The 12,428-nt window shown below is 38.7% G+C and overlaps 1 protein-coding gene across 1 annotated transcript; it reads left to right on the forward strand.

Annotated features, from left to right (window-relative positions):
* The first annotated feature begins 1,591 nt into the window (after positions 1 to 1,591).
* Positions 1,592 to 5,805, forward strand: LOC110054007 (uncharacterized). Its single transcript, XM_089275273.1, has 4 exons — positions 1,592 to 1,649; positions 2,261 to 2,416; positions 3,569 to 3,712; positions 5,576 to 5,805. Exons 1-4 carry the CDS (start codon positions 1,592 to 1,594, stop codon positions 5,653 to 5,655), a joined length of 438 nt encoding a protein of 145 aa, XP_089131399.1. The 3' UTR covers positions 5,656 to 5,805.
* The last annotated feature ends 6,623 nt before the right edge of the window (positions 5,806 to 12,428 follow it).

Raw genomic sequence — 12,428 nt, forward strand, 5'->3', positions numbered from 1 at the left:
AGTAAGAACGTCATTCACTTTTTAGCCTTCGTCAGTGTTTATCGGCTTTCATACAACCGGGCCAGAATACCTTAACACAGCATCAAAATCATACAAGTAAAAATGGGAGCTACACCGGGCCGAATTTGTTAAAGGACAACTGGGTTGTTATTTTGGTGTATAAATGTGAAGGCGAAAATTAGGAGCGAGAATTCTCGGGAAGAGAAGGCTTCTGTTCGATTTTGTTCGAAGATTGTTTATAGGGCCTAAGGGTATTCACATATGGCTCTGCAGCTAGACGCGTAGAACTGTATTGGTGTTTCTTCGTTACGGGGAAGATATTTGGTAAAGAGATTGGAGGGCATCTCATGATAGCCTCGGTAAATGAAAAATACTGAAATCAACAGGCAACTTTGAGTTAATTATTGGGATAAACTTAGGAGTCAAATGTATTTTTACCATAAAGGATGTAACCCCAATTATAGTCCTAATATGATACCTGACTTACAGCCTTTGAATACAAAAATCGTTTGAGGAGGTTCAAAATTGGAGGAGAGATTATGTCAACCTTGGTTAGACTGGTTTAGGAACTGTACCCCTATATGGAGTCGTTAGGGTAGTGTAAAAGAATGCTATAAACATATGATTTTTATTTAGTATGGCTTCATGAAACTTTTTAGCTTTTTAGTTATTTCATGTTGCTGTACCCTTTAAAAATATTTCTGACCGGTGCAATACAGTTTGTTGTTGTTGTTGTTGTTGTTGTTGGTAAGGAAACTAAGATTTTATTTGAGGAATTATGGTAAAAAATGGTGCTAAAAAAGCCATATATACGCAATTGAAATTTGCATATAGGTAAAAAAAAAAAACATTTTGTAGCAGTGTAGAACTATTTTTGGTCATGTCAGACTGAAAATAGATCTACAAATCAGTTAAAATAAGGCGTTTCCATCGGATCTTTCGATGTTTTCAATTGATACCTTATCCTGAATTTGTGCAAAAATCGTTCCCACACAATGTTTTGAAACATTCACATTTTAAAATCAATGAATATTTTTTTCTTAAATTCCAAAATTGTAACATTTTGCATTTGTTGAACGAAAAATGGTAATAAAATTTTTTGGTTGTTTCGTAATGGGGTCACGATTTGCATGTTAAAAATGTCCAGGTGCTTTTGCAGTATTTCTTTCTTATTCAAAATTTTACTAGGCAAATTGGATCTCTAAAATTAAGCTTAAAAATAATTGCTGTCGTGGCCTCGAATTCATATACTTAATTACAGTTGTCTTAGCTATATTTGCCTTTGTAGTCCGGTCCTCAATTGTCGATCTCCACTGGACTGTATCGGCTTCTTTCTGGATTCCCTCAAAGCACGCAGCCAAGCCATATCAGGAATACTTTTGGATTTGATTAAAGCCAAACTCTGGAAATCAACATCAAAGAAAAAGAAAAACACTTACAAGGGACAAATTAAGACCTGGCTTAATTTTTTTTCTTATTATTATTTCAGGGGTGTTTTCGGCTTTTTTACAAACGGGCTAAGCATGCAATATAAATATTGGCATTTTAAGAATAAATAAAGACAACAAATTAACCTGCATGCATTGTACTTATGGAGAATAAATGTACAAGAAGCATAGGTGGGGTTTATTACACGCACGAGTGGCCTGGTTTGCTTTGTTGTTTCTCAGTTCCATGGCCATTTTTTCATGGTTCTAGAATAGGTAAGGTAAGAAAGCACAATATTTGAAAGTTTATTTATACACATTAAATCTATCCTGCTTATACAAATATAATATTAAAAGTTACATACCACTTAAAGTCTATATCGGAGGTCAATTTAGCCTAACTATACTTGTCATTAAGGCTAAGGATGTTGCTATTTAATGTTAAAACTGCTTTCCCCGAATGGTGGACCTCTAATCTCACGTAAAACGCGTTTGAAGATTTTCGGAAATCGTCACATGAGAGATTTGTCCGACAGCCATTGCTCAAGACTAAAGACTAAAGGAGTTTCTTCGTTTATGCATATTAGAACGATAAAATGCGTATACAAATGCAGAGGTTGTCTTTTGATATTGTGAGGTTAAAGCCGCCATTATACTAGACCTTATGACGTGGTCATCCCTTCGTCAGCTGTAATGTATTTTGTACACAGAAAATCACCTTTCAAAAAAGAAAAAAAAAAAGCTATAAACACGAAACACTTACCCAAGGAGGTCTATCTAACTTGAAGGCTATATATAATAAACATTTCTTTCAACAAGCTAATATAACTTAGCAAGTGAGCACATAAATACGCAACTCCATTGTGCGCTTTGCATAGTCCACGGTTCTTTGTACGCTGTTGCTGACAAGCTAGAAACTGAAACACTGTTCACTATCAGACTTTGGCTCGTCATTGCTGTCGTGTTGGTAATCATTCAGTGTCAGAGTGGTTAGTTGTTGTAACTTTCACTTACGTTGTTGTTTTACTTGACATTTAAATCAATCTTGAACTGGCGAATTGATAAAGCGTCTTTTCTACCAAACCCTAGTTCAGAATTAACCAAAGAAACCCGCTAAATTTAGGGACAAAGTTGCATTTTTCGGATTAATTGGTCTCTCGTAGTAGTCTAATGAAAAATAGACTAGAACAACAACTGATCGAAGGAAATGGTGTAGTTTAGAACAAGCAAAAATGCCGGATGATTTGTTCTCAAGGCGGAAAGCCTCTCTTCATTTACGTTGAAATAAAATTGAGATTCGATATTAATTGGTTTCCTATGAGATAAGTGACACAAAAACATATTTTGAATAAAATCTCATCAATTTCCCAATGCGGAAGACTTCATTACAAGCTAGTACAGGATTGCCTGGGGAATTAGAAAGATTCACAACGTTTAGACTTTTATTTTCGGATCAGGCAATCGTGACATGCACTTGATATATAATAAAATGACATGCCAAGTAACTGATAGAAAACAATTGTTCTTAACAAGGAACAAAATCTCATCTGAAAATTAGCTCTTAAGGCCAGTTTGTTTTGCAAGGCGGAAAACCCTTTTCAACCCGGTAGTGACAACCAAAAAGATATCCACTTGGTGTTTCCTGCGTAGTAACGCAAAAAGGATATTTTTTTACTTGAATCACATGTTTACACTCGAAGCTGAAGGAAGCTGCTTTATAAAGCCCCGGCCAAACGATCGCAATTTCAACGCAACATATCCCAACATTGTTGGGCGCAACATGTTGCGTGCGTTTGGCCACCGTGTTGCGATGTGTTGTGACATGTTGGGTGTTGTTGGCTCAAGTTTGAAAATGGTCAAATTTGAGCCAGCAACACCCAAAATGTCGCAACACATTGTAACACGGTGGCCAAACACACGCAACATATTGCGCCCAACAATGTTGCGATATGTTGCGTTGACATGTTGCGATCGTTTGGCCGGGGCTTAAAACATTGAAAGAGCGCGAGTATCTTTTTGCAAGAGTGGGGAAATTTGCGCAAAAAGGCCTTGCATGATTTATTTACTTCATGTGTAGCGCCAGAAGAGATAATGTCAGCTCTTAACCAGGGCTTTTTTTATTGTATCGTCTTTATTTCTAGTGCTAAGCTGTGGTGGCGGAGGTAGTGGAGGTGGCGGTGACGGTGGCACAGGGGGAGGTGGTGGTGGTGGGCAAGGCGGTGGTGGCGGTGGAGGAGGCGGAGGAGATGGCGGAGCAGGCGGCGATATAAAACCCCGTAGCTTTGGTAAGAAGTTTCCTTTCCTTTACTAATGCTGATAGCTATGGAGTCCGTGTTTATCTGTATTTTGTTAAGCGAAAACTATCGCTTGAAAGCTAAGCACATTCATTTGTCGTGTTATGCGTGCCTGAAGAAACTCATAATTTCTGTTCAGCTTAATGTTAACTCGAAAGAAATCTTTTCCATGCTGTTTTAAAAACGTAAATTGATCAGTCAATCCCAGTAGACTTCGTCCTCCACAGACCGTGGAAACCACCAAGAAATGGTTTAAAATTTTCTTAATTTTAAACTCTATTATATGGGCTATATAGGTATGTGCGGCCCCAAAGGGTATGGTCTTTTTAGCCGTTTTGGTCATAAATAGGGTATCGATTTTAGCTGATTTTGGTCATTTTGGTCATAAACAGGGTATGGTTTTTGCACTCTAGCCTCGATATGAGTATTTTTTTTTTAAGAAGAAGCCACCTTTTCATCATTATCGAAAAGAAAATCAACAAAAGCCCACAAATTATGTTTACGGTAATTTAACATTGGTCTGAACTAGGGAACTAATTGTAACGCAGTTCTGAAATAGGATTTTGATTTCAGGGTCAGGTCATAAATAGGGTTTCGAATTTTTGGTCAGGTCATAAATAGGGTAGGGAGTAACGAAGATTTTGGTCATAAATAGGGTAAGGGGTTTAGAAAGCAGATCACACACCCCCACCCAATATTTCTGGGAGTTCCGCCCTCCCCCTCCCCCCCCCCCCCCCCCCGGGCTCCAGCGTAAACTGAGTTGGCGTAAAATTTTGCCGTGGAAAAGCTTTACATGCTGATCAGCCTCTGGTTTTGTTTATCCTGGCAAATTTCCACGTTTTTGTTGGATGAAAAGATATTCATGTTATTGATATTTAAGCCACTGAAAGTTCTGAAATCTTTAGTTCCCGCATAGAGCTGCTATACCGGGAACCGTGGTTTACCAGTACAATAGAACAGGTTTTTTGCAACTCTATTGACCAATCAAAGCGCGTAGTATGTCAGTTATTTTGTGAAAAAAACTTAAAAACCCAACATAACTTCGAAATAAATCATTTGTAACAATGCAATAGTTGAAACGCTTTCAACGCCACGTTGAAGTTATATGTCTTTAAAATCATTGTCTCATTCGTGCTACTTTCAAAAGACCAATCGCTCTCCTCAGTCTTCCTGATGAACACGATGAATAAGTTTAAAACTGATGGTGTTACGTTTGGGTCTAACCTTTATTATAGAATGTGGAAGCTGTGTACTCTTAGCTGAGTTTTGTGATTTTTCAATACCATCCTAATAAAGATATTCTCAGCTCATGATAAGGGCTAGTTTCGTTTTCAGTAGTTCGTATAGTGTGATCGTCCGGGTAAGGGTAGTTCTGAAAAGAACTGTTTTTGGTGACTGACGTTTCGACAACCTGAGCGGAAGTCTTCTTCAGAATCAAGTGAATAGTGTTTGCCAGTCGATGATGTTATAAGTCTGGTCCGTTGAACGTTATTGGTCAGTTTAGCTATGAAGGTTCTGGCTAAAAGACACGTGTAAAGTTTGTCATCAGTCATTAGTGGGTTTCGGTCCGTCTGTTGTTGGTCAGATTGGTCGGTTTTTGGTCCATGTATTGTTAAGTCGTTCTGTTAGAAGTCCGTTTGTCGGTTTCGTTTCCGTCGTGGATAAGTCGTTTGTAGGGCGCCGGTAGTTGTTGACATCGTTGAGAAGCGTTTGTTCTAGGTTAGTGTACCAGCTTTCCAGAGTCAGTCGTTGAAAATAGTTTGTACTGTAGGTTAAGCACTGAGCAGAGTCCCAGTCAATGTTGTGGTTTGTCAGTTTATTGATTGTTTCATTTTAGTTTATTTATTTTTTCAGTGCCAACCGTCCCTGAAGGTTTAGTGCCATCCACCCCTGAAGGAAATAGTGGCGACGGTGACGATGACGATGACAAATGATGACTGAACAAGATTAAAAATCAAGCCCTTACCGTCTTTATTTTGAGAATTAACAATGCATGTACACGAAGTTCAATTTTTTTAAATAATAATTGTCGTGGTGGAGTAAAAAAGTACTGTAAAACAGCAATAAAAGTTACACAAACATGATCGGTCAGTTGTCCTGGCTCATTTCCTTGTTCTGAGCCGAACAGAACACACGTCCCACCGACTCTTGGTTAAATCCTTCACTAACAATGAAATAAGATCCTATTGAACAGCTTTGTAACATGTTATCCTGTAATAATTTGAGAGGCTTTCAGAATCCATGCACAAGTTCATTATGAAGTGGCCGGCTGGATTCATAAATGCCGCAACTTCTGGTAGGAAATTAAACGAGCCTTCCACGATTGCCGGGCCACTAATATCGCGGAGAGATTTTAACCTTTTTGGGTTGACCGACAGACCAAAAAGAATTGTCGATGTCTATGTTTTCGGCAAACTAAACTGGTCTTTTTGTAGTTTTGAAGGCAAGATATCAGCTAACTATTCGAAACTGTCCATAACAGCTAAAATGATCTATTTTCCATTATTTGGCTCTCAAAGATGACTTTTCACAAATGATTCACTTTTGAGAGGAAGCGATTTTCCGAGAACTGACCTCTGTTTGATGTTAGCCACCGCATACCGCATAGCTAATTTGCATCATAACATGACAAACATGAACATAATAATATACTTCAAGGTAATTTTTGGGCAATTGTATCAAGTGAAGGATGTTGTCTTTGTCTCTAGAATTTGCTTTCGGATTGGGGTGGGGTTGCCGGAAGGAAGCAACATATCTTTAAGTCCCCAAGTCGTGCCAAATGCGGCATTACTGCTAAATTTCGGCACTTTTGTTGAACTTCTAAAACACGAAAATGCCTGAGAATTTTCCTGTTGGAGCATTCTTACAATCGTTTCGTTTATGTTTGTTCAGCTTAAAAGATGAACATCTAAAAAAGAACACGGGGATACATAAAAACCTCTGACATTCTGTCTGAGTTCGTTGTTTTGCATAATAATGTTGATAATAAGGTTTTTTTATATACAGAACGAGTCTATGTTGGCATTGACATTTTGAATCGGCAATCGACCTCGAATTAATGGAGTGTCTCATTTCTCCTAGTTTCTCGGATAAGACAAATGAAAACACCTCAGCTGCACATAATTTCTTATTCAAAGAAAGCAACTGCCCAAACAATTTAGCTAAATTTTATTTCTTTTATTCTGCAAGGTGACAAATACGATACGCTTGGTGTAAACTGTGCAAAACGTCAATTACATTAGTCAGAGCTACGAGAGACTATTTCCATAGGACATTTTTTATGGAAAGTTTTCTTCAGTGTTATAAATTATCTCAGAGCATGAGAAAAAATAAGACATTCATTCAGTTATTAGCCTGCATTAGTGTTTCTCGGTTTTCCTACAACCGTGCCAGGATACCTAAAAACAATATCAGCATTGCTGAAATAAAAAAGGAAACTACACTGGATTGGATTTGTGCAAATACTGCAAGATTATACTTTTGGCAGATAAATGTGAAGACGAGAATTATAATTGTAATTATCGTGGACGATAAGACGCTTTTGTTCGAATATTGTCTGCTGGGCCCAAGGCTATTCATATGTGGCTCTGAAGATACATCTTTCGGGAATGGCCAGCGGGACGGAAAAATATAAGATAACGAGAATGCAAGATAGCTGATTTCAACGACGGTACATGCGATAATAAAATACTAAAACTAACGCGCTACTTCGAGTATTTGACAAATTTAGGTAGAATGGTTTTAGAACGGTAACACTGTAGCTTAAAGCTTTTTTTAGAATAGTTTAAAAGAAATCTGTAAACATTTGATTTACTTTATTTTAATCCTGTTCCCTGACATTTTAGCCTTTTAATTATTTCCGGGTGCTGGTACCCTTTCAATTAGGATAATTGATATCTGTTTGTAACTTACTAAAAACATTTGTGGTAGGTACAATAAAATTTGTTGTTAAAATTTTATTTAATAATCCTAGTGCTAGACTTACAAAGTAATGTAAAACAGCAATAAAAGTTACAGCAACGCGATCGGCATGCTTGTCTTAACACATTTTCTTCTCCAGAGCCTGACAGATCACACGTCCCACTGACTCTGATGAAATGAGATCTTCATGAACAGCTTTATAACATGTTATCCTGTAGTAATGTGAGGGGCTTTCAGAATCTATACACAAGTTCATTGTGAAGTATACGTAAGTGCCGGATTGGATTCATAAAGGCCACAACTACAACTAAAGGTCTGATAGGAAAAATGCCTCTCACGATTGCCGGGTCGCTAATCTCTAATATAATAATCCTTTAAAGATTTTAACCTTTTTTGGTAGACTGATAGACCGGTAGAGGAGGCAGATAGGTTATAAATACTACAGTAGCACTGCCTTTTTTGTTTTTGTTATAACTTAGTTAAGCAAGAGACCACTCTTTCTATGGGTTTACAAATCACTTGTAAATCACGAACCGTTGGCTCGGGTCCTGGCTCAAGTCTCTGCTCGAGTCCTGGCTCGAATCCTGCCTCGGGTCCAAGCTTCAGTCCTGGCTCGAGTCCCGGCAGTAATATTAGTTTGTCTCTGATAATTATATGGATTGTAACCAACAGCGATGCGTTGAATCATATTAAGAGAAGATCAAGGTAAGTTTAAGTTGACCTTCACTTGATCTTATCATAGGGAAACATTTCATCACTCAACCCTTCCTATGTTTCTTAGAATAAAATGAAGTAAGTCACAGAATGTCTCTTCGTATGGAATTAACAGAGTTCTGAAAGTATCTCATAGTTGTTACGATGACAAACGTTATGTTGGTGGATGACTGAATTAATTCAAAAGCATATGGATATTCATCACGTGATCTAAATATTTGCTGCGTCAAATTTTATGGCGCAAATTTCAAACAAGCCAATACACATGTAACTCTACGAGCACATAAATATGCAACAACCAGTGTACTCTTTCCACTGTCCACGGTTCTTTTCAAGCAGCTTTTTGCAAGCTAAAAGCTTAAACACGGTACATCATGAGACTTTGGCTTGTCATTGCTGTCGTGTTGGTGATCATTCAGTGTCAGAGAGGTTGGTTGACGGTACTTTTAAGTTTTGTTTTCTTTTAGCAGACTGCCTGGCCATTTAAGTCAGTCGTAGCCTGACGAATTAACAATACCCCTGTTCCAGCAAATTCCAATTTGGAATTAACCGGAGTAACTCGGTATAACAAAAAGAAAAGAGCTATATTTTTTCCGGTTTGTCTCTCGTAGCAGTTAAATAAAAAGCAGACTAGAACAACAACTTATTGAAGGAAATAGTGCAGTATAGAACAAGGCGAAAATCTTGGGTAAAAATGGTCGTTCAATGCATTTTGTTCTCGAAGCTGAATGAAGCTGCCATTTTGAAACATTACAGGGTCGCCAGTAACTTTTGTAAGGGAGGGAAATTTGTGTAAAATAATCCTTGCTGATTTATTACTTCAAGTGTCGTAGCGGAAGAAGGAATCTCAGCACTTGACCAGGGCTTTATTTATTGTATCGTCTTTTTTTTTTTTTTGTTTTTTTTTAGTGTATAGCTGTGGTGGAGGTAGCGATGGTGGCGGCGACGACGACGACGACGGCGGCAGTGGTGGAGGTGATGGACGTGGCGGTGATGTCGCTGGAGGAGAGAGCGGCGACGGTATTGATCTCATGCTTGGCAAAATGGAATCAAAACACATTTGAAAGTGCATTGATCATCATCTTGGCGGACATCGAAATTATTCTTGATTTTACTCGTCGGTGCCTCTTAAACATTGCTTGGTGTTTTTGCTTCCCATTTTCAGGCCAAAGGAGGTTATTTTCTGTGTTATGATCGGAAGCAAGACTTTGGAAATTTCGTGTCGCCACACGCCATCAAATTAAATGTGGCATTTCAAGTCGGTTTACATGAAGGGGCGTACATACAGACGGTTGAGCTGACAGCCACGTGACCACCAAACGTTCCTGGCGCGACGGGCCACCAAAATTCCATCCCTTCGCTACTCCGCTAATGCACCTTCGGTGTAGAGGAGCTCCGCTAAAATCATTCTCTCATTCTTCTTCCGAAAACACAGATTACTAGCCTCCTTACGCTCGTCTGCGTGATGAAAACCATAAAAGCTGATTGTGTACTGTTCAAGTCTTACTTTTATCCAAGAATGAGAAAATAGTGTAGTCCTAGCTGAGTGTACTTTTAATGTCGAACCAAAAGAGATGAACTTAGCCAGTAATAAGTGCTTGTTTTCATTGCATCTTAACCCCTTATGTTTATGTTTTTTCGCTCTCTAGATATTGGTGTTGACAAATGACGACTGAAGGAGATTGGAAATCAAACCCTTACTGTCATAATTTTATCAAATAAGCAATTGCCGATATGCAGTTCAATTTTATACAATAATCGTAGTGGTAGACTTACAAAATAATGTAAAACAACAAGACAATAAAAGTTACACGAATATGACTGGCCTGCTTGTCCAAGCACATTTCCTTGTTCTAAGCCCGATAGAACACACGTCCCACCGACTCTTAGGCTATGTCCACACTACGCCGGAACTGGAATTCGAAAACGATGGTTTCACTCTAAAATCATCAAATGATTTCCACGCATACTACGCCGTAGGAATTTCAAAACGCAACAACTACCAGTCATTTTGGATTTGTGTTTGAGGAAAACTTTGTCATGGAAATCACATTATCGAGAGGCCATCGTTTTCGAAAAGGTCCGTTTCCGAATTAAACGAAACCGAAAAGCAGGCGTTTTAAAATTTCTCTGGTTTGAAGAGCGTTAAAGAAAAGCTCCGATTTCGTAGGAGATTAGTGTGGACGGTATGCTTAACCGTAGACATGAAGCTGCGTTTTGAAATTTCCCCGGTCTAGTGTGGACGCTGCCCTAATTGAACACTCTACCAATGATGAAATAAGATCATGAACGGTTTAGCACAAGATGATGACCGGTAGTAGGTTGAGTGGCTTTGTTGTCTCAGAACCATGCACAAATGTATAGTGAGACCATTAATTGGATTAATTTCATTGATTCACTCATTCAATCAAGCCCAACAATTTAACAGTGGGTAAGAACCATTAAAAGTCTGTAAAGAACTATGTGTAAAGATTCGTAAAGGGAATTAAACAGGCTCAAAGACTAGCTGTGCGTAAAGAGCGTTAAAGGTCCGTTACTTACAGTGTGTAAAGATTCCCAAAGAAACTTAAAGAAGTGTAATGAATTTACGGAGACACACAGTTGAATCACTCGGTACTTCACTGATGACCGATCACACACATTCATTTCACATCTTTTGATAGTTCTCTCAATAGTAAACCGTGAACTATTACCATCCCAATCTACGCCCTTTATGCGCCTATAATGCCAATTACAGAGTCTTTAAGCAGTCTCTGCGTTAACGCATGCTTACGGAACGCGGAATTTGATTTTTTATGCAAGAAATGAAGATGGGTAAATTTGCGATTTCATGCTGTGTTATAATTTTAATTTTATTGCTTTGCAAGTCGTGCCAGCAGCCGGAGTTCCTAATTCATATACAAACTTTCTCATGACTGTTGTTCTGAAAATCCATATTTATAATTTCATTGATAACTGCAGTTTCCTAGCGTTCAATTTCGTCAAAATATTAAGATGCACCAAAAAAATCATCGGTTTGCTTTCTTTGCAAAGATTCAACAAGGATATTAAAAATCCGTTTGCAGAAACAGAACGGAAACGAACAACAGCGGAAACGTCCTGACTTAAATAGGGAGCTTACGAATCGACGACTTTTGCACGACGCCGCCGTTAGATTGCGTGACATGCTCACTGCGCATGCGTTTCTGAGTACTTCCCAGCTTCGCGCCAAAGTCGACGACGTTGGTGAGAGCGATTTGCCAGCGTCTTGGAGCCGTGAGGTTAGTTTTCAAAGTTTTCCCTCGATACTTCGGGTATTTTTGCCAGATAATTTAAGTATCACATTAGGGGCATGTCCTTGATGTTTGATTTTAACTTTATTTGCCTGTTTTCGTTCAAGAAACGACCTTCTACAGTGTCATGGCGAACGCTATGAGTTCAACCAACACTGAAAGCGGTCAAAGCACGACACGGTGTGAATGAAAAGCAAATTGCTGTATGAAAAATCTTTCATTTTTATCACGCTTCACTGAAATATAAGACATTTTCTGGTGTACAATTAATTTGAAAGGACTAAAAAGTTTTAGCATTCGTGCCGACAGTTAGAAACAAGGACAAGATAGCTCAACTACAGAGCTAGGCGATTTTTCATCTGTTGTTTCGAGTGGTCTTATAGCCAGCCTAATCTTTTAGAACCCAAATTTTTCTCGACGTACAGCTGCGCTTTCTTTTCTGCCATGCTAGCACATTTTGTTGGTCTGTCTTGAGTTTTTTTTTTTTCTCGAGCTCCTGAGACAAAAAAAATTTGCTGGTCGCGCATTAACGTCGTCGTCTTTACTGCAAATCGTAAATTCAAATTTCTACAGGACGACGACGCGAGACTATAAGGTGACCCAACGGCGCCGTCGTCCGAAAGTCGTCGATTCGTAAGCTCCCTAATATGACGGAAACATGACGTGGCATTTCCGTTCCGGTAACATGACGGAGACTTGATAGAATCGCCAAGACTTGGTATTTTACGTTTCCGCAAAACGTAAATGTAACGGAAACATGAAATTCTCTGTGTCCGTCGCGTTTAAGAAATGCGGAAACA

The sequence above is a fragment of the Orbicella faveolata genome, unplaced genomic scaffold (genome assembly GCF_042242905.1).
Source record: "Orbicella faveolata isolate gen_17 unplaced genomic scaffold, um_ofav_v1 contig_36, whole genome shotgun sequence".
Taxonomy (NCBI): Eukaryota; Metazoa; Cnidaria; class Anthozoa; order Scleractinia; family Merulinidae; genus Orbicella; species Orbicella faveolata.

Excerpts from the sequence above, each read along its gene's own strand:
- LOC110054007 (XM_089275273.1), top strand. The coding sequence starts at position 1,592 with ATGGAGAATAAATGTACAAGAAGCATAGGTGGGGTTTATTACACGCAC. Across the intron at positions 1,650-2,260 it reads TTACACGCACGAGTGGCCTG|CAAGTGAGCACATAAATACG; the intron begins GTTTGCTTTGTT and ends AATATAACTTAG. Across the intron at positions 3,713-5,575 it reads TATAAAACCCCGTAGCTTTG|TGCCAACCGTCCCTGAAGGT; the intron begins GTAAGAAGTTTC and ends TTATTTTTTCAG.